The sequence below is a fragment of the Ammospiza nelsoni genome, chromosome 1 (assembly GCF_027579445.1).
Source record: "Ammospiza nelsoni isolate bAmmNel1 chromosome 1, bAmmNel1.pri, whole genome shotgun sequence".
NCBI lineage: Eukaryota > Metazoa > Chordata > Aves > Passeriformes > Passerellidae > Ammospiza > Ammospiza nelsoni.
Window position 1 is genome coordinate 72,684,075 of NC_080633.1, and position 22,958 is coordinate 72,707,032.

Consider the following 22,958-nt stretch of genomic DNA (forward strand, 5'->3'; position numbering starts at 1 on the left):
AATAAAATTGGTGGATTGCAATCAGCATAGTCTCCAGGAATGGTGAATGCTGACCCCTTTCCCAGACTGGGCAGAATGACATAGCTGAACAGGAACTGCTGCAAAGTAGCCAAGATGACACAGCAAAGCCTGTTTTGCTCCTTCTGAATGTTCAGACCAGGAGTACTCACAGTGATAGACATGAACGAAGAGGTTGTTTTGTACATCTGGTAAAGAAAGTGCTTTTATTATAAGGACTTTACCTTTCTTACTCATATATCATCTAGGATGTATGAGTTGGACTGGTTTGTTTTGTCATTTGCAGCAAAGAAAATGTAGTCACCTCTGTTCTCTCCTTGATCTACCAAAATCCCCTGCCTACACTGTATTGCAGCACATCTGCCAGTCAGGGAGTTATCGGATCTGTGCCAGCCTTAGAAACTGCTGACCAAAACTGAACCTCACAGGGGTATTGTGAACGCGCTGGTGTGTGCATTGCTGTGCTTTGTTGCAGCAAGCTCTTCACAGGAGCTCTGTTCTCTCCCTGCTTAGGAAGCACTGCAGAAGATTCGCCAGAAGAACACCATGAGACGTGAAGTGACAGTGGAGTTGAGCAGCCAGGGCTTCTGGAAAACAGGGATACGCTCTGATGTCTGCCAGGTAACTGAACCGGAGGGATGCGTTTTCTTTCCTGGTAGCTGCCATTTACCTTTGCAAGGGTTTCTTCTAGACTGAGGAACCAAATGGAAATTAATACCTCAGTAATATCTATTGATTTAGGGAACTATTCTAGTTGTTCTGTCCACCCCTTCTATACACACAAAAAAGGTAATTTAAAATTCTCTGCCAGAGGTTGATTAGTGCAAGGGAGAGAGGTTAGGAATGGCCAGTTTGAGGCTGGAGGTTTGCCAAATGTTGAGTCTAGTGTGGAACTCTTAATCCATCAGGTTTTATATAATCTATTATAATTTTATTATTTTTATTATATTCATATTTTTATTATATTTTTCTATTTAGATAGCTTTTAAAAACACCCCAAGTTTTACAGCAAAGCATGAAGAAGTATCTTTTTGCTTAAAAGAAAGTAAAAAAAAACTGGAATCCTGCCACAATTACCTTTTGAGGTGAGCCTCAGTAGAAAGGTATCTTTCAGATACTCTGTTTCATATGCATGACATCTCTAAGGAACATATCTTTGTCAGATCCTATTCTGAAGCAGTTGACAGCAACCAGCTTTGTGATATGGTAAGAATAAATGTAATTTTAATTTAATTTTGTATTAGTAAAATTTGAGTAGTAGTAACAGCCAAATAATTATACTAGAGATATACTTGGATTATTTTTTAGCTGTTGCTTTCATGATGTTATTTAAGAGTGAAATATGTGCAACTTCATATTAGCTTAACAATGTGGAGTATAAATTAGGGGGGTTGCTAGGCAAGGGTATAGGTAGAAATTTCATTATAATCTTAAAAGTCAAAGGGGAAAATTCTAGAGTGAGAGAAATGCTGGTAACTAAAATTGCTTTTCTTCCATCTGAAACATTTCTTGTGATTCTACTAATGCTTCTGAAGTAGAAGGAGAATAGTGGCACAATATCTCCTCACATAACTCAGGAGCATCACATCGATTCCCTATTTTTCTGTTGTGAACTGTATATGTTTTTATAGCTTAAGTAAACAGAGTAAGTTTCCAATTCAGGCACTTTGAAACTGTTCTGTGTTATTCATAATATCTTTTGTGATTCATCTCCTAATGTCTTGAATATTCCTGTTTCATTTTGTTGAAGGACAGCAAAACACGAAAGAATGATAAAAGTAAAGCTGTTTCACAATTTTTGTGCCCATTTGTAGCTGTAACATCTAAATCAGCCAGTTCTGGTATGAAGGTCCTTTGATTTGATTTCTTAGAGAGGCCAAGAATAGGCAACTGTATGTCTGTAAAACGAAAGATTGCTGCTGTTGCTACATGCTTTTCACCAGATTAAAGAAGACTAAAACTAAACATGCATAAATCAGCTCTGGGGGCACAGCTCAAGTGCAGTGATTTAAAATTACTGCTTTTAAAAGCATTGCAGTTTAGAAGATTGAAACTCTTTTAAGTCACTTTTGATAGCTTATACTTGCTCTGAGTTCCATGCAGCCCTAATGACACTGGTCTTTGCTGTCTTGAAAATGAACTGCTTGAAAGGGGAGGAAAAATGGTGAGTGGAATGTTCAAAAAAAAGTATAAAATGTCTGAGTTCTGACAGGCTCACTTGAAGTTACCCAGGATATCAAGCGCAGTACTTGGCCACCGAGCTGGGCAGCATGTAGTACACAGTGTGGCAGGGTCTGGCCATGCTGAGAAGACACCTCCTCTGTTCCCCCTCTCCACCCACACCATTGTTGCTGGTGAGCTCTCAACAGCAGTGTGGAGTGTTCAGCATCTCATGTATTCCAAAATATTTCAGCTCACCTGCTTCCCCTTAGTAGCTTCAGGTCAGGAGCACCTGCTGTCCTGGGGGGATAAGGGCACTATCTGAGGGCCCTTGAGAGCCTCTGCCTTGCTGTGCTAGCTGCAGCAAGAAAAGGACATGCAAAATGTTTGAAATCATACATATTTTAAAAACATCTCTTCTACAGAGATAAATACGTAAAACATCAGAAACATTCTGTAGCCATAGTCCAAGATGATGGGTGTTGATTGAATCAGTCAATCAATCAGTTAGAGCCAGGAAAGCAGCATTTTGTCAATATAATTTCAAGAGTCAAAGTCTTTCTGTGTGCTCCCAGGGGTCTCTCAGTTCTTTTTTCACTGCACCACAGCTGATAAAAGTCTGAAACTTGGTATCTCAGTCCTCAAATGCAGGGACACATGTATTGGTGTAAAGAATGTTCAACGTTGCTTGAGGAGACTCCTGTGTAGTACCGTGCAACGTAGAGGCAGGGAAGCACAGTTGTCCTGTGAAAAAGTTTCAGGTTTGGTTGTTTTGGTGCTTTTCAATGAATTCCCTACATGAAGGAACACACAGGAAGCACACCTGTACAGTTTATATGGAGATAAAAGGGATGTTCTTACAAATACCCCCAAAAACTGTAAATGAGTGACATGGTAACAAAATAAAATTTCCTAATAACAATTCCTAATTATGCTTGGAGTGATTTTATATTTCTCTGCCATTTGGAGATCCAGGAAGTCTTTTCCTTGCATATTGGCTGGTTATTTCATCTGAGAGAAAAGGACCAGGGAAGAGTTCCTAATCAACAACTGGCCGAACATGAGCCAGCAGGTGCTCAAGTGGCCAAAAGGGCCAAGGGCATCCTGGCCTGTATCAGCACTTGTGCGGCCAGCAGGAGCAGGGCAGGGATTGTCCTCTGTACTCAGCAGTGGTGAGACTACACCTTGAATCCTGTGTCCAATTTTGGGCCCCTCACAGCCACAAGGACATTGAGGGGCTGGAGCACATCCAGAGAAGGGCAACAGAGCTGGTGAAAGGTCTGCAGCACAAGTCTGATGAGAAGTGAAGGAGCTGGGAGAAAAGAAGGCTCAGGGGAGACCTTCTCACTCTCTGCAGCTGCCTGAGAGGAGGGTGTAGCCAGGTGGGAGATGGTGTGTTCTCCCAGGCAGCAAGTGACAGGACAAAAGGAGATGTCTCAGACTGTACCCAGGGGGTTTAAGATTGGATATTAGGAGTAATTTCTTTGCAGATAAGGTGATCAAGCATCGTAACAGGTTGCCCAGGAAAGTGGTGAAATCACCATCCCTGAAGGTATAAAGGTCTGGGGGACATGGTTTAGTTGATGGAATTTACTTCAGCAGTTGGACTCAATCATCTTAAGGGTCTTTTCCAATCTGAATGATTCTGTGATTACCTTCCAGCCCTGTGTTTAGTTCTCAGGAATTTCATGGTCTTTTACTTAAACAGAAAGTCTTGCCATTCATTAGTCTTAATTTTTGATCTTGTAACATTCATCAGTTTGTATTTTCTGCTGTTCTATCATTAGTGACCTGCAGAAATCTGTAACAGCATTTTTTCTGTAAATTATACATCATCCACTTCATGTGCTTGTTTTCCTTGCTTCTCTCCATGCTATACACTCATTCCCTCTAATCATACAGAATCCTTTTTCTGAATTAATTGTGACAGCCCTCAGATTTTAATGCCCTTAAAACACACCTTTATTTTGAATATATTCATGTTATGTCAGTAATAGGAAGAACTAGAAAAAAATAGTTCACAAACAGTCACTTGCATAAAAGTCTTCAAATCCTGCATTTCTCCTGTTTCTCTCTTCATTTTTATGCAAGAATTGTGATGTTGATATCATACTTGGTATAGTACTCTACTGATAAACTATACTAATTGCTTATTTCTACCCAGATGCATCCAAAGTCAGTATTAGTGGAGAATTCCTTAGAGACACTGAGAGAGGGGGACTGCCATTGTTACAAAATAGAGTTGTTTTTTTTTCAATTTTATTGATATTTTCCCCAACAGGAGAATATTGTCTGTTTCTTAGACAAACAGTAACCTTTCTTATATTTTTTTAGCCCATTAAATGTGCCAGACTACAGCATTTCAAAAATCCCATAATTCTTCCTCAAAAGGAAGTGAAGCAAGGCACAACTATACTTGAAAATTGAGTACCTACTGTTGTTTGCTGAAAGCTGGCTAAAGTGGTGTAAAGTGTTTCTTCCTTAATGTAATGAGGCAGAGGGGAAGCGGTGTTTCTTCATTTTTGAAGCAGGGTGTTCAATGAAAAGGTACAAATATAATGTTGTATTCAGTCATAGCTTCTTGAAATTTGCTGTTACTGGTGACCAGACATTTTTTTACCTCATTGAAGTTGCTTAAGTTGAAGACTGGGTTTATGTATTGATTCCTTTAGTCCGGGCGGGGCTGTGGAGATGAAAACATATGATTAATTAAGGGCTTTGATAATTGAAGGATGGGAAACTATGATTTCTTTTCCTCATTTAAACCAGAACAGTATACTAGAGTTGTAGCAATTGGGAAATGTTTGTATTTTTAGCTCAGTCAACTGAATTCTCTGTACACTAAAGCTGAATGATTTTCCTTATTGCATTTGTGTTTTCAGCATGCAATGATGCTTCCTGTGCTCACCCACCATGTCCGCTACCATCAGTGTCTGATGCACTTGGACAAACTGATAGGCTACACTTTTCGAGATAGGTGCTTGCTGCAGGTAAGAGATGAAAAGAAAACCCCAACATCTTGCTGGTTTCTCCATGATATTGCTGAGCTCATCCATAGTGCTGAAGTGCATGGCATTGCCAGAGCTTGGATGGACCTGATTACTTGTACTGCAGATCATCTGAAAATTTCAGTTTTCCCAAGAGACTTCTGAATCGAGATATCTATTGTTCACATAGATATTGCACCTACCTTTGCTCCCATGGTAGATCTGGATTTGCTTGTAATGTGTAGCAAGACAAAAATGCAGTTACTGAAAAGACTGTCAAGTACTCATTTCTGGGTACGTTCTTTTTTCAGGTATTTATAGAGAATACAGTGTTATTCTGCAGATGAGTGAATGTGCCCTGCTTCTTGTTTTTATAGCCAGTTGTTCCAAAAGAGAATAGTTAAAACATTGCCCTTTTTTTCATTTTTAGCTAGTGAATAGAAATTTGCAAACTTCTGTTTAGCTCTTGATTTCTGCAAGCACATGATGAATTTTTTTTATTAAGAAGCAAGAGCAGGAACTGGAGAGGAGAAGTTCTTACTTGTTTTAGATGCATCCGTGTCACATAAGCAGCCTTTTATGTTAGTGCATATTTGGAACTGATTACCTCTGAGGCTGGTTCTTTGCATGGTGGCCCCTTTCCTCTTAGACCTTTTCTGAGTTTACTGAAGGAAAATGGGGACTTCTGTTCAGAGCTTCCTTCTAAAGTAAGCGTCATCTCTCTCCAGTGACTGGGCTAACTTCTAAACGTGGCAGTTTTTGTCCTTCTTTGTAGATTTTACTCCCAAATTATTTTAAGGAAATGTCTTTTCTCACAGATTTTGTGGTTTCTAGGATTTGTTTTCCAGGCATTTTCCTGCTGCAAGTTACATTAAACATGGAGCATTTTCTAGGACTTGGTTGTTGGCAGGTTGTCTTTGTTTTAATGTCAAACATAAAAATGCAGTGATGGAAACTTTCAGAATGTTGAAGCCAAACACACAAACGAGCAAGTAAATTTAATCAAAAAGAGATGAGAGCATAAAAATAAAGTGTTAATCATGTTTGGTTATAACAAACGGTGCTTTTTAATGCACATTCAATGTATAATTCTGCATTGATTGTTACCTAGTTTATCATGGTATATTCTTTTTAAAGTACAGGCAGGTTAAAAAAAGATTACACTGAATTATCTATTCAGAAAAGCTGTAATGTGTCATCTAGTCCAGATGGAGCAGAATTTCAGAATGTGCAATTACAACAAACTTAGTAATACTATCAAGGAATTAAAAAGGACTTGGGGAAAGTTCTTATTGTTGATTAAATATAATTTTACTCTTTAAGTTTTGTGCTTGGAAGGCAACAGACAATGTTTGAATTAATTACTGAATGGCTTTGCTCACAGTCTGCAGCACCAGTCCTGCACGTGTGTCAGAAGTAACTTTCTGCAGCTTGCATTTTCCAGTGTTTCCTCTTTTTTATATACAAGTTTTGTGTGCACATACTTCTATACACGCATGATATTTTGATCTGTGTATGTGTAAAGAAGGAGAAAGTGTGTGAGTTTGCAGGATGGAGTTCTGAAAAACAGCTGTAGTTCTGTTTACTGTTGCCATTTCTGCAGTGGTGATGTCAGCAGCAGAGTAAGCTTTTGGTAATCCTTGGTGATACAAAGGTAAAACAGAGGACTGATCCTGTCACTCCTCTTCCATGTGAAGAATGAGTCCTCTATAGTCATGTGGGAAAGAGTTCTTCTGTGATTAACTCTGCCAAGAATAATGTACTTGTTGTTTTTTCACTTTTTGAGCTAGGAGAGTTTTATAGATACTTAAGTAATGTAAATATGGATGGTTGAGAAGCTCTTTTAATTTTTTTTTTTTAATATGAATACTTATAGTTCAGTGTTAGAGTGAATATGTTTTTAAGTAAGCAAATGTATTGAAATCAGGTCAGCAAAGCTGGTAAGCAAAAGTCTTAAGGCAAATTGAGAATTCATGCTTTTTCTCTTCTAAACTAATTTTTCTTTAAAGAAAAAAATGATGAAAGTTAATTAGCTAAATTGATGATTGAGCAGAAATGTTGCTTTTTTCTGACATCTGAAATAGCTCACCCTACATTTAAATTGCTGGAACCAAGTTTCTGATTGACTGCATCACTTTGTAACCTTTCTTCAAACTGAAAAATAACTATTACTAGCTACTGGTCTAAGATAATGTCTTTCTTTCATTTGCAAAAATACATTTAACCCCTTTTTTTCCTGTATGTGTTACACTATAGCTTGCCATGACTCACCCAAGCCATCATTTAAATTTTGGGATGAATCCGGATCATGCCAGAAATTCCTTATCCAACTGTGGGATTCGACAGCCCAAGTATGGTGATAGAAAAGTTCACCATATACACATGAGAAAAAAAGGTATGCTATTTACACCACTAGCATTTAAATTTTTCTTTTACCTCACATTTAATCAGTAAGAACACCCTTTGTTCCATTATCATTTCCTTGGCCATTTTTCTGTTGAGAGATGCCTTTAGTAGAGGATTTCAATAATTATATGTAGACACTGGTGAGGTCTTTCTAAAAGACTGGATTTTGCAAATTAGTCAGCAAGTGAAGAGCTGAAAACAAGCAAGGGTAATAAATGGGAGGATGTATTTGCTTAGATTTTTGGCAAGTACTGTTTTCTTAATTTGCTGCTCAACATGGTGAACGAACTGGAATATATTTTGTAAATGTGTCTTACTAATGTGAATGTGCGGTCTCTCTGCTGCAAAATATTCCTCCCCCCTTTAAAGTATATTCAGTGATAATGAAGTAAATTATTTGTTGCTTATGTAATGTTTAGAATGTCCTTTTCATGCAAAGGTGGTATTTATCTGGCTCCCTGTGTGCAGAAATTCAATAATGTTGTTATGGGACTGTGGTCAGTTAGGCAGAGAGCATTGGTAAGGATTATACTTTATGTAATGAGCCCTGTAAATAACAGGATAATCTTGTGTACAGCAATTACAAAGTAACATTTTGAGTAATTGTTTTCTACATTTATTCAAAGTGAATTAGTGTCTGTTTACTTAATAGTGCATTGTTTATGTTTTTAGGGATAAACACCCTGATAAATATTATGTCCCGTTTGGGACAGGATGATCCAGCTCCTTCCAGGTAATGAAAACAGTTGTTTACAAGTAAGGAAGCTGCTGCAGTGGGAGATACTTAATAGAAACAACCAACTAACTGTCAGCAACAGCTTTGGCAAATATTTGAAGTGAAAAGTCATTTTGAATTGACTTTTATATTATGAAGGTGTGCTGAACCTCCATTAGCAGTGACATAGTAAATGTTTGGTCATGCCTGCAGAAAATGTCTGAAGAAGGTTTTAACAGATAATTCTATCATTTTTGTTGATCCTTGAAATGAGGAGGACTAAAAGGCTACCTTTTTGCTTTCTGCAGAATAAAGATTTGTTGTTGTTGTTATCAGTGCTATAAATTGGATTCTTCATCATGTTTTCTCACAGTAGCGCCTTCCTGGCATGGCACCTTGTTAACAGGAGTATGGTGCTGAGCATGGGCTTTGCTGATTTACTATTCCAATTTAAAGACAGATGCAAAACCCATTAATGTTTTAATGCAATAATCCGTAAATGACCACTAAGAATTTTGTGAGGATAAATATAGTTTAAGATGTGGTTTACAGCCACTGGCACCATATTGAGCTGAAATTGAATACACAAAGCTCACAAAGCTAATGCAAGAAGCAGTTGCATGTGAAATCTCTTAAATGCATGAACTAGATGGCAGTGTGTATTTTAGTCAGGTAGTGCTCTAGCTGGACTCAAGAGCCATCATTTTGAAAGAAGCTTGGGAATAGGAGAAATTTAATTCTGCATAAATTATTGTGGCACTGTTCCCCAAATGCTGTTTCATCTAGACTATGCCCTTTTCAAGCTTATTTGAATCCTCTAAAGATAACATAAGGCTAAATGGCATTAATTCTTATGAAATAACACAAAAATGTAAAGTCACATTTCTGAGACAGGTGTGTTTTCAGTTATGTTGCCACACAGAGGTGTTGTAGATTTGTTCACACACTACTGTTTTATACAGCAGAAGTACTTGAATTCTTTCACCCCATAACAAAGGCCTGCTATTTCAGAAATTATACTAATTATATAATTGTTGGAGGAGTGACTATTACAATAAAAGCTGCCAAATACTTGACAAAAATCTTCTGGATTAAAAAAAAAAATCCTGTGGCAATTGCCTTGATTCTGTTACAATTATACGTGAAATGAAAAATGGTGCTGCTTACTTGCTTTGGTGTCTGGAGCAGAAATTTGTATGTATTCAAAGACAAGCTCACAGTCTTTTTCAGCTGCTTGCCCTTATTAGTCCTTTTAATATAAGCAGGCAGACAGCTTGAAGGAAATGAAACTTTATGGAAAATTATGGAAAACAAAGGTGAATTGGGAGCAGTGATGAAAGAAAAGAGGAAATAAAAGATTCTAATAAGTTAATGGCATTTTTGGATGCATCTCCTGCTACAGCCATTCTTTCTTTTGAGCTCAGAGGAAGTTACAGAAAACAAGGCATTTAAAGGTGCTATGAAAAATCCAAGTTCCTATTCCCTCTGCCATAGCAACGATCTGCTGCAGGGTCATCCTGCCCTGCAGGTGTTGATGTTAATTAGGTAGAGCTCCCTAGTGTCATGCACAAGGCTTGGAACAGGCTTTTTGTTTCAATCATCTGGTGCCCTCTGATGGACAGAGAAACCTGACCTCAGTGCCAGGCAGCAGTCCTGCTTCCTTTTCCCATTTTGTGAAGTTTTGACAATAGCTCAGAACAGAACATAGGGAAATTTCGGAGATGGTGGTGTCAGTCCTGAGTTTCATGAGTCACATAGTTATTATTCTGTTTTGGAAAGGATTGTAATCCAGAGAGGGTGTGGGAGGCTGCAAAAATTAGTATCATGACTGATTAGCAATCAGCTCTGATTTTTTTCTGTTTTAATTGTGTTGTGTAAATAACCAGTATGTGTTACTTAGGTTATGGTGAACTTTAAAATGCCTTTTTCAGGATTAACCACAATGAGCGTTTAGAATTTCTGGGAGATGCTGTGGTGGAGTTCTTAACAAGGTAAATGGGGAATTCTTCAACAGTTTTCACCTTGGTATGTTATTATTATAGTGTTGTGTTTATTGAACTTTCCAGTGTCTACTTTCACTGTGAATGTTTGCAGCCCTGCCTGATATTTAGACCTGCACACCTGCAGACAGCTCTCTTGATAATTCTTCCAGTGGTCATGATAAAACAAGAAAGATTACAAAATAGAAACTTAGAGTTTCTCTTTCATGGAGTGCAATTGATTTGGGTTAGAGATTATTCAGTTGTAGACAAGTTGAACTTTTTACCCTTCTTTTTAAAGGAAAGATGTTTTTCCTAGCATGCTGTTTTGTTTCTATGGGTTCTTTTTGTCTAGTTGCAAGGGGGAAGCATTTATGGGTAATGTTGAATGTGTTGCAGTTCCTGTATTTCCAGTAATTAGGGCTTTAGCTTCCATAACAACTTAAATAGTTTAGCACATATGCAGTCTGTTCAAAAGTAATGAAAAAAACTCCATGGTTCATCAAAAATTTTTCCAGTTCTGGCCTGAGTATTCTGAAATCAGTGAAAAATACAGGCATATTATTAGTTACCTCCATTGTTCTACCTCACCTTACTAGAGGCAAACAGGTTGCACAATGTAAAGATTATAATTTTTTTCACCTGCTTTGTTTTACTGTTTCAAATAGAGGTGTTGTCTTGTTTACTGCTAATTTGCTCTTCAAGCCAGTTTGTTACATGAACAACAAAACTGCCTTTATATCTCTGTTCTCTACTAGCCACTAGCTACGTGATATTAAAAACTATTAGCCTATAAAGGTCTCCACTGCCCTTAAAACTCATGGCCTTTTCTCTCATACAACAGTACAGGCTGATAAGATGGAAGACTTGCTGATTAAAATGTCTTGCATTTTTCATTGTCATTGTTCATCAGCCATCAGTTCTCTTTCTGAGCTAACTTTTGTCTCGATTCAGAAAAAAAAATGAGCTCCATTTTTGTTCAATAGAGCATGTAAGCACCTATTTAAGTCTGATTTTTTTTCTACCTCTCTTAACTTCAGGTGTCTGCTGTTGTGAATTATGATGCTTGATTGGATTGCCTCTAAGTTTTATGGCAGTTTTTGTCCTTAAATAATCTTGCATCCATCTGCATTTTTCTCCCTGTGTACTGGCTTAATAAAATATTTTAATAATTAGTGCCATACAGTGCCTGAATTAGAGAATGTTGAAAACCCTAAACTTTTTTTGACATGGGTTAGATAGTCATAGATGAAAGTATCCAAAATCATTTATTTATTAGGCAGATCTTGATGGGATCAGTGAATTACTTTTGTTTTGTTTCTGTTTTATGAAGAACCTTGCTAGCATGATGACAAATACCATTAAAAGTTGTTAAAAGCTTGTGATTTTTACTTTTTTTTTTTGGTGGAATAATGACTTCACACATTTGATAAATCCAGGCTGTTGAGGTCTGTTCTTTGTTTCCATTAGCATCTGTTAAAAGTACTTTCAGAAACATGTATAAACTGATGGGTGTCCTGTTGGCAGCAGCCGCAGCAGCACCTGAAGGCGCCGTGTACCCCCAGCACGGCGTTTCTCAAGGCTGAGGCTTCCCTTGTGCTTTATTCCTCCGCATCCTCTAGGTGTCAGCTGTGCCGAGCCCTCTGCTGCTGCTGCTGCTGCTAGACAGAAACCTGAGATGAGGGAACTGCAGGCTGGCAGCTGCAGGGATTTAGACATTATGTGCTGCCCAGCAGAGAAGCAGCTCTCTTCCTGCCCTGCTGCCAGTGCTATCCTATCAGAGAGGATTGGGCATTGTTTGAATGTTTTAGCTTTACCTTACTTAAAGCTGAGGTCCACTTTGGGAAGGGACCCACCTGTATACGTGTATTACCCACTAGGGTCTGAGGGAAGGGCACAGTTCTCTGCAGGTGTATGTGGTTCCTCTTTAATCACATGCCAACAGCATCTGGTTTGCTTTTTGTGTTGCCAGTGTCCACTTATACTACCTGTTTCCCACTCTGGAGGAAGGAGGATTAGCTACGTACCGCACTGCCATCGTACAGAACCAGCACCTGGCCATGCTGGCTAAGGTACAGCTCTCTGTGCCTCTGTGTTGGACGTCCATGGGTAGAACACTATCAGTGTCTGGACTGCTTCTTGAGGGAACTGCCTGCTTTGAGCATCACTTTCTTTGCTGTGTTTTGTGTACAAGACTGGGGATGCAGGAACCCTTTTCAGTTTGAAAGTAGATTTTAAAGATAAAGGAAAACTTTGTGTTTTCTCCAAAGCATGCATGTGATTTTTGCAGGTGTAGAGATGAGTTTTTAGTCTTTGTTGAAGGTGTGCCTGTACTTGCCTTTAATTTGCACAAGTAATGAAGCTGACAGTAGACCTTCAGTGAAGAAAAAGAATCAAACTTATAAACATGTTGTTTATAATTTCTGATAGACTGTGTAGAGAGAACTTGGCAACAGAAGCAAGAAAATATGGGGGGGAAAATGTCATCTGCTCCATAACCTATGCAGTCGTTTTCAGGTCCACTGTAGACTGTCAGAATAGTCAGCATTATATTAAACAAGGTTATGGAGAAGAGTTGTATTATCTCCTAGGAAAAATTAAGATGCCTTAGAATTTTATTTAATTTAGTTCTGTGAACAATGGAGCTTTTTATATTTCCATATATGATACTGGTGCATGGTAATATGATACATAAAGTTGATTCAATCTATTCATAAATAGGTAGGTATTCCCTTATTCATTCTTGATTTTGTTAGCTTTTTTTTTAAGAAACAGTCTGAGACTTACTGATGTAATTGATTATGCCACACACGTGCACATACTGTCCACTGTGTGCTGCTGATAGTTTTCAAGAGGCTCTTATAATCTTTCCTCTCTGTAATCACACAGTGCCCTAAACAAGCTTATCCAGTCTTGGGATTTTGGCAAAAACAGCAGGATTTCTAACATACCTTTTTGCTCAGGTCTCAGGAGAGGCATAGGATAGGCAATGAACAGAATAATTTTCTTCTATGTCTTTTTTTATTAATTTAGATAAGCATGGATTGATTGAAACATTTCATATCAGGGCCTTGTTTACAAATACAGTATTGCCTGACATTTGAATTAATGATACTATTTTTAAACCTGCATCAGGAAAGCTCATATATTCTTCAAGTCTGTTTACAGCCTTTATCATTGTACAAGAACAATTTTTGAAAATTTTTATTGCAATATTTTAAAAACTGTAAGTGCAGCTGTAAATATTAGATATCTGTAAATTCCAAGTTTTCCTCTCATGTGTCTTATATGATGTTCCTGGTTTCCTTCCCTGCCGTGTCATATTGCATTCAGTTCACTCAATATATTTCTCAGCCTCTCAATGTCTCTTGAACTTGTGGAATGCTGTTCATAACTAAGAAGCAAATGATGAGTATAAGAAGTTGAAATTTTATATAAAATAATTAATATTCTACTCTTATGTTGACTCCAGCAAGTGTGGCTGTGCATTATGAAGTGTGTGGAACACTGTCAGTCGTAATTCACAGTGTTCTGGAGCAGTGAACAGGCTGCCATTCATTGAAAATGGAAAACTCTTTTTGGCAATTGAAACATGTCGAAACCATGCATCTCAAACAACTTAGTCTCCAGCTTTACCTCTCAAACATACTCTGGAAGGATGAAGTTAAAAGTTAACAAGAAATTAATCAGTAGAAACTGAACACCCAGCTGGGAAGAGCCTGTTCTCGTACAAACTTTGCAAGATGCATAAATCTCTTCTTTAAAAATCCCAATAATGGTTTTGTGTCAAAAAGACAAATATGTAAAGAGAATCTAGGGGCTCTTGCCTGCATTTCTATAGCAGAATTATCATATATTATAGAAAATATCTGGCTTACTGTCTTAGATTTTGGCTGGCAAGCAGAAGTATAGTTCAGGCAACAGAAGAGTGTTAATGATGCACTTTTGAAAGGACGAAGGAAGCTAGGTGGCACTGCAGATTAAAATATGAGCCTTCTCTTGTAGTGCCCAGAGGCTACCACCTGTTGATGGTCTTAGAGAAAAAAGCCAGATGTTCAGTGGATTGTGTCTACCAGAGTTCCTATTCCTCACTGTTCTGCTTTAGTTTCTTTTGGTTTGATAATTCTGGTTTTTCCATGGTCTCACACTCCAGTTTTTACCTCTCATAAACAAAGAAAACTTTTTCATTTTAGCCTGTGTCTAAACTGAAACTTTGGAGAAAAGCTTCATAGTTCATTCAAGCCTAGTAGCTGCATTATGACAGTGTAATTGAACTTTAATGACTAAACTGGTACTCTTGTACTTCTAAAGCTGTGGTTTTCACTCTTTCTACATGTTTTGCAGAAGCTGGAACTGGAACGATTCATGCTCTACGCTCATGGTCCAGACCTTTGCAGGGAGTCAGATCTCCGCCATGCCATGGCCAACTGCTTTGAAGCCCTCATAGGTAAAGTGTTTGCATTTGTGTGTGCAGGCAGGTACATTTTATACCTGTCTGTGTGCCATGTTGACTGTGATGGAGGAGATGTGGGCCTGTTGAGCAGTGCCAGTAGCAGTAAGGCTTCCTGTATCATCTTTGTCCCTTCCCCTCTCCTGCACATATCCCACATATATAAACATATTGAGTGTGTAGTACAACCACGAAAATCTCATTTTCCATGTCCTGGCTTCACACACTGAAGGTGAAGCTGTCTCGTGTCACTGCAGAGCTCCACCTCTCCTGTGCCAGTGTGGCCTGACACCTGCCCCCTGTGGGAGCAGGGGAGCAGTTCAGTCAGCATGGCCTGGCAGAAGATAAGCAGGTTCACAGCTTCCAGTAGTGCTTGAACAGACCTGCAGCCTCAGCCCTGAATTTTAGTAGCAGCTTGCTTTCTGAATCAGGCATTCCCAGCTGAGTCACCAGACTACTTTCTCTGTGCCCTGCTAACCTTCTGTGAATTTGCAAAGTAAATAACTTTTAGTCTTTGCATTTTTCTTACAGGTAAAAAGCATGGCAATATGGCTGGTGTAATAAAGCTACCCTCTAGCTGAGGGGGAAGGCGAGTTGTGTCAAATTTGCTGTTGGGCACTAAGATGCAGATTAGTGACTGACTGCACTGGTCTACAGGTTTATATTGCAGAGGAAGTCAGGGCCTGACCACAGTTACCAATCCAGGAGGTTGAAAATCTCATTGATTACGTCTGCACAAGCTCTATTTTAAATGACAAATTTTTATGAACCTCTACTTGCTTGAGTACAGAAAGCAAGTTAGTCTCACTGGTTTGACTTCATATTCATCAAAATGTACTGTACAAGTTACTAGCTGTGGGAATGGTTTAGCCCTGTTACAGGTCTTTATATACTACACGAGCTCCTGAAGCGTTTTGTCCTGCTTTGAAAAATAGATCAGAGTTGGCTTAGTTGTCAATAGTTCTGTGCATTCTGCCTTGGGCCAGATTGCATTTCCTCTTATCAAGAAATAAGAGTTTTCTTTTTAACTCTGTTTTGCTTTCCATGAACGCTTTGATCTTTAATTTAAAAATAAAAAGCAAACAGAAGAGGAACACTAGATATGTATCTGTGTCTTTGTTCATAGGCTTCAGCTTGTCTAGGATGTAGTGATGAGAACTATTTGGCAAGCATTGAGATTTGCTGAGAGAGCAGGCTTGCTGTTTAACCTCCAATACAAAGCTGTTCAGCAAGTTAATTGAGCAGTGAGATTTTTTCAGTGCTATAGCTAAAATGTGGGAGCTTGTTAAGGGACTATAAAAGTATATGTAGGGTCTGGAGCTCCTACTTGAGGCCCTGCTGGAAGGTCTGGTGCTTCATCACAAAGTCCCTGTGATGAACATAAAAACCAGAAGTATGAGCAGGCTGCCTAGGAATTGTTTAAAATTTTGTGCTCTCATAATATTCCTCTTCCAGATTAGTCTTATAAACCCCCAACTGTTCTTCAAAGAGTCCAAAGAAAGTAGTAGATCTAGTGAGGAATCAAAGGGGAAGGGAAAGGCAAGGCAAATCACGTTCTTCCTGTGTCTGGGAACATGCACTCCCTTTCTCTGTGTTCTTGATGTAGCTGTGTATTCCATTTGCTTTTGTGCTTACAATAACAAGTTTAAGGTTTTCAGAAGTTGTCCTGTAAAACGTATCAGAGGACAAAATGTTGATACTAATTTAAGAAGTGCCTATGCAGATATAGAGTATATAGGGTACGCAAAAAATATGTTAAGTTTTGCAGAGCTTGTTACTGATGGACATGTGGAGAGAGCTAGTGAGGGCTGTGTGTGAAGTTTAAAAATAAACAAACATGATCTTCAGAAACTAAGACATGCAGAGATGCCCTTTCCAGGTCAGACAATAAATTATTGTGGTACCAATAAGGAAGGAGGCTCAAGGAAGACCTTGAGCTTTGCAATAGTCCCAACACATTGTTTATATGCAGAGTGAAATCTTATTGCAAGTATAGAATAAATGCTAATTGTTTGCTAGTTATTGAAATGTATTTCATGGGTTTCCCTATCTGCCAGTGTTGTTGTGGTTTATCCCCAGCCAGCAGCCAAGCCCCATGCAGTGCTTGCTCACTCCTCCACCAGTGGGATTGAGGAGAGAATCAGAAGGATAAAAGCTGGAAAAGTCATGGGTTGAGATAAAGATGGTTTCATGGGGAAAACAAAAGCTGTGCACACAAGCAAAGCAAAACAAGAAATCATTTCATTGCTTCCCATGGGCAGGCAGCTGTTCAGCCATCTCCAGGAAGGCAGGGCCCTGTCACACATAATGGTGACTTGGGAAGACAAACATGATCACTCCCAACATACCCCTTTCCTCCCTCTTCCCTGCAATTTATATACTGAGCATGATGTCCAACAGTTTGGAATATCCCTTTGGTCAGTTTGGGTCACCTGTCCTGACTGTGTCTCTTCCCAACGTCCCAAGCACCCCTTAGTCTCCTCTCCAGTGTGGCAATACCAAAAGGAGAGAAGGCCTTGACTCTGTGTGAGCCCTAATCAGCAATAACAAAAACAGCTCTGTTTTATCAACCTCTGTCCAGCAAAAAATGGAAAATATACTGTGCTAATCACTGCAAAGAAAATGAACTCCATCCCAGCTAAAACTGGCGCAATTGTCTAGTTAGCTATTTTCAGAAGTACTAGTACTAGTATTCTAGTTAGCTATTTCCAGAAGTACTTTCCAGTACTAGACACAATTGTCTAGTACTGGAAAGTACTTCTGGAAATATAGGTTAATTTGTATAAACTTTGCTCTTTGGATATATAATTTTCTATCATTGATATAATTATTTCAGGTTTTCTTTGCATTTTATGACTTGATTTACACTGGTGTCTAATGTGCTTTAAATTTCTCAAAAAAACGTGTTGCTACAGAAAGCATGCTTTTAAAAATGAATGTGTTGGAGATGAAGAAGTCCAAGATCTTTGACTTTCTCATGCTTAGTAATTTTCTGAGTACTAATTGCATTATTGACCTTTGACATATTGGTCCCCTCATGTAGGAGCTGTTTATCTAGAGGGAAGCCTAGAAGAAGCAAAACAATTATTTGGACGTTTGCTCTTCAATGAAAAGGTATTTATGTACTTACATGATTTGATTTCCAGTTCAAAAAGAACTTGATGTGCTTTTGTCTCCATTGTTTTACTTAAGGATCACAAATGAACAGAAATACTGTTTTATGCAGTTCCTGGGAATTGAATTAGGAGAGCAAACCCTACTGATCCAGGCAAAAAAATTATGGTATTTTCTCAGCTGTGCTTTGGATTGCTTGACTTGGGTAGGGAAAGGGTGGCTGGTGAGGGAAACCTGACAGCTTCCATTCAAAGTGCTGCTCTGAAAGCATAAATGGGTGCTGCAGATCCAGGTGTTTGGCTCAGAGGGAATGATGCACTTGCTGAGCAACTATTCTGTTTCATCAATTAAATCACCCTTCCCTAAAAGCTTTAAACATATGTTTGGAGAGAAAAAAAAGGAGGGTGTTTCACTCAGCATTTACCCAATTGCACAATTACAGTGTGCAGGAATAGATCAGGCTGTGTCTTAGATGGCTGTTAGTTAGAACATGTTCTGTGTAAAGGTGAAGGAAAGTACCCACTGCTGGGGCAACACAGATGGCAGTGGTGACAGGATGAATTGTATATTATTTTCCTTCCTTTAAGTCTGTCAAATTACAAAGCTTATTAGAAATAAAAGTTTTTAGAAGCCTATTGTAACTCACTGTTTATTTGCTGCTTGGTGGCTATAGCAAAGGAAGCCTTTATGAAGTAGAAGAAAATAAGTGGGATTTTTTTTTTCCTCTTTCAGTCCTTTCCTATGGAGAATTCAAACTTGCTACTGAGGAGCACTTGCAAATAAAGTTAGTCCTGAGGCTTAAACAAATCTTTTTCTTCTTTAACCACTTTTTATGTGGTTCAAGGATTTTTCCACCTCTTTGACACAAGCTAATTGGGAGAACTACAGGCACTTTGAGCAGCAAATACACGATTTTAAAAATGAGTTTGCCAGCACTATTGAATTTGCAATAAGCAGAGTCAGCATCTGAAATAGTTCAGTATTTCAAGTAATGACATTTTATTTAGTACTGTGGAATTTGTTAAATGACTCCCTTGAGCATTAAAGGCATCTCTCAATGTTTGCAGGACCTGCGGGATGTATGGCTTAATTATCCACTACACCCACTCCAAGTAAGTGTATCCCTTTCTGTAATAAATTTCACTGTTCTGTTTTATTTTCAGGGATGCTTTTCCTTAGGTTTCCATTGTGATGACATCTCAGAAATTGTGCTTAAGAGTAGCCAAAGGAATATATATATATGTTTTCCTTTGTGTTTGGCTGGTGATTTGTTTGGTTGGTTTTTTTAAATAAGTAGTGAGTTTTTGCCTCTCTGAGAATTAATCATTCACCTTTCCTTGGCTCATGTTTGTTGTATAACTGTGCCTGTACAGTAAATAAAATGAGAGATAATGTTTTGACAGCTTCTTGTTTGTTTTCTCAAAATTGGAGGAAAAGGGTGAAAAACAATCTATGAATGTGTTTTCTTAACCTAAAATTAGGACTGAAACCTTAATAGTAGGAAGGCATATTAATTGAATGCCATAAAAGTTGTGATTTTATTCTATTTTGATTTTGTGTGTTTGTGCCCATGCAATGATAGTGTGGTTGTTGCAGTGATTCCAGTAACTTTAATACCACATAAGCACTAAAATTACAAAGGTGTCTGGAGGCTAACTTATCCTCCATGTATCCAAGGTTACAAGTTCACAAGCTGTTGGTTTATGAGGCTGGAAGTTGGGAGACTGATGTCCCAGTCCATTCTCCCTTACTGAATTCTTGGGCAGACATTGAGCAAGTGTCAGAGCCTCTCTGCACTGTGCCTCCTTGTCTTCAGTGCAAGCATGAGTGTGCAAGGTTACTGCTGAAAGAGCAGTGAATGCACAGACAAAATCTTCAGTAACAAATCAGTGCATATGAAGAATTTTTACAACCACATCCCTCTGAGTGAAATAGAAAATACTCTTAATGGAAGATAACATTTTGAGATTCAGCACTAGCTGTCCTGTGTGGTGGCACGCACAGCTACAAAGAAGATTGTTCTTACTGTGAATTTCTTTCTTTTCTCTTACTTTATTTTAACCATTTCATCCCTGCTTTCACATAGACTTGCACTCTGCTTAGAAATCAGCAAGTCAGTGTAGGAAGCTTATAATTTCTTACTACTACCTTGACTTGTGTGATGAAAATTGTTTTCTTCCACATCCCAAAACCATCTTGGGGAGTTTTGCCAGTAGGTGAAACACAGGCAGCTCGGGCTGGCCTTTTGGCACAGCTAGCCTGAAAAACGGTATATTTAAAAACTGCTAAAAATGACTGTAATGATATGCCAAATGAGATCCCAATCAATTAAAAAAAAAACAACAAAAGAGCCCTGGGTAAGATAACACAGTTACAGGTCTTCAGTTCTGTGTATTTGGCAGTAGCCAAGTGTGTAGAAATGGTCTAAAAAATAATTAGTGATCATCTGGATACATATGGACTCTAGAAAGAATCAACATGTAAAGACAAGGCCTGCCTCACAGATGCATGTGAAGGAGACAAAACAGCAGGTGATAATGCAGATGATTCTGTCTGCTGGCTTTCCTGAGAGGCTGTTGGAAAGACAGTCAAGAAAGGCTTTTAAAATTTTATTTTTTTTTAAGAAGCAATAAAAAAAAGCAACTTCAATGAAAAATGTCAGTCCCCACCAGATTAAAAGGAATGGCTGAAACATAAGAAAGGGAGAACAGGAGTGAAATGACCACATCTTGCAAGGAGTGGTGATCACTGGCAGATTTCCCTCGGGATCTTTGCTCAAGTACAAGCTGTTCTCATTGACAGCCTAGGGAAGAGGATGAGCAGTGAGGTGGCAGTTTGTTGACAATACCAAATTATTTCAAGTAGCAGGGACAACAGCAGACTGAAGAATTGCACTCTGGTTGTGAGAATGCAAGGGTGACTCACTGTGGAGTTTTAAAAAGCAGTGTAGGTAAATAGAAAGGGCTGTGCATGATGAAGCAAAAAGTCTCAGCTCCACATGCATCTGAACTCCAAAATAACAACTATCACCCAAGTGTGGAATTTTGGTGCAAGGGTATGTAGCTCTATGAAAGTGTGAACTGAATGCTCTGTACAGAAAAAAGACAAATTGAATGTAATCAATTAATAGAAAAGGGGCAGACAACAAACCAAAAATTATCTCAATGCCAGTTTAAAAAGCTGTGGTTATTCTTACTTTTCTTTTAGGCATCCTTCTTGATAATTCATCCTCTGAAGCATTACTATACCAAAGAGATGCTCAGAAAGGGTGGAGGAAATGCTTAAGCCATTTCCCAGCTCCACAAAGGCATTTAACAGTGTCATCACAATAATGCCATTGACATCAGACAAGAAACTGATAAGAAAAGATATTGACCCAAAGTAATAATTTTAATATTCTTGTGTTAGTATGCCCTTTTGAATTTCATATTTAAAGTATTTATTCTTGATTTTTGATACTTAAAGGGAAGTGGAAGAAATTGATTTGGATTTTGTTTCATCTTGGCATGCTGTCAGTCTTCCAGTCCTATTCTAATAATTTTTGAATGTGTTGCTCAGTTGTAAACAATGTGATAATGTTAGAAAATGCAGAAATACAAAATTGTACATATTTTGTGAACGTTTGTATAATGCTGCAATGCTTCCACATGTAGAGACATGCAAGTGGATGGGATTAAATGTCTCAGCATACATCTGAGCTCATCTTTTCCTTGACTGATAATTACTCAAGACCAAAAGGCAGAGGAAATGTGGTTTTCTCAGTTCAGCTGTCCATGGAACTTGTTCATTGTATTCTTTGCTCTTGATTTAAAGAATGTTTGCTTTTCTCTGAAAATTTCTGCAGCTTGTCATTACTTACACGACATTTTTCTTGCAGCTGCAGGAGTCCAATACTGACAGGCAACTCATTGAGACCTCTCCAGTTCTTCAAAAGCTTACAGAGTTTGAGGAGGCAATTGGAGTCATCTTTACTCACGTTCGACTTCTAGCACGTGCATTCACTCTGAGGACAGTAGGCTTTAACCATCTGACTCTGTGAGTACATAGCAAGAGTCCTCATGTAGCTCTGTTGGCCCTTCTGTTAGAGTATTCCAGATTGCCTGGTTTGCGAACAAACTATGTTACATGTATTTCTTGGAATAGAGCAGCTATGTTCACAAGCCTGCCTGGCTCAGTGTGCCACCTGTGACAGTAGTCAGTAGCAAATACCTTGGGAAAGACTGTAGAAGGTATTAGAGACCTATCCTCGTGTTTATTTTGTGCTTTTTGCATGACTGATATTTGTGCATCACTCCTGAGACCTTAGCAAAACATACCTGGAGGTACATTTGGGCGGAGAAAAGAATTACACTCTTTGATCCAAGCACTGCCCTTGTGTTCTGTTGCTTGCAAAGCTGCCAGGCATGTTTTCAAGCAAACAGTATTACAGAATATGCTGAGTTGGAAGGAACCCATTGGGATCATCAAATCCAACTCCTGGCCCTGCATAGAACACCCCAGGAATTACACCATGTGCCTGAGAGCGTTGTCCCACATTTCCTGAACTCAGACAGGCTTGGTGCTGTGACCACTTTCCTGTGAGCCTTTCCAGTGTTAATCCACTCTCTGGATAAAAAAGCCTCTTCCTGATACCTAACCCAAACCTCTCCTGACTCAGCTCCATGCTGTTTCCTTGAGCCCTGTCTCTGGTCATGAAAGTGAAGAGATCAGTACCCACCCCTCCATGCCCCTCTGCAGTGAGGTCTCCCCTCAGTCCCCTCCAGGCTGAACAAAGTGACCTCAGCTGCTCCTTATTTGGCATCCTTTTAAGACCTTTCACCATCACAGTTGCTCACCTTTGGACACTCTCTAACAACTTAATGTTGTCTTTATTCTGTGGTTCCCAAAACTGTCCCCAGCGCTGGAGATGAGGCTGCCCCAGCTCAGAGCAGAGCAGGACAATCCCCTCCCTTGCCTGCCTGGCCATGCTGTGCCTGATTCCCCCAGGACAGGGCTGGCCCTCCTGGCTGCCAGGGCACTGCTGGCTCGTGTTCAAATTGCCATTGACTAGGACCCCCAGGTCCATTTCCACAATGCAGCTCTCCAACATCTCATTCTCCACTTTATACCCACAACTGAGGTTGTCCCAG

General features: G+C 39.0%; 1 protein-coding gene across 1 annotated transcript in view; it reads left to right on the forward strand.

The window, feature by feature from the left end:
* The window catches only part of DROSHA (drosha ribonuclease III), a 70,507-nt gene that overhangs the window by 32,955 nt on the left and 14,594 nt on the right, over positions 1-22,958 (forward strand). Inside the window, exons 15-24 of the mRNA XM_059486757.1 lie at positions 532-639; positions 5,061-5,168; positions 7,422-7,560; positions 8,244-8,304; positions 10,218-10,277; positions 12,238-12,337; positions 14,610-14,712; positions 17,759-17,829; positions 18,897-18,941; positions 21,707-21,864. Coding sequence (XP_059342740.1) covers positions 532-639; positions 5,061-5,168; positions 7,422-7,560; positions 8,244-8,304; positions 10,218-10,277; positions 12,238-12,337; positions 14,610-14,712; positions 17,759-17,829; positions 18,897-18,941; positions 21,707-21,864 — 953 coding nt within the window. The remainder of the gene's footprint in view (positions 1-531; positions 640-5,060; positions 5,169-7,421; positions 7,561-8,243; positions 8,305-10,217; positions 10,278-12,237; positions 12,338-14,609; positions 14,713-17,758; positions 17,830-18,896; positions 18,942-21,706; positions 21,865-22,958) is intronic.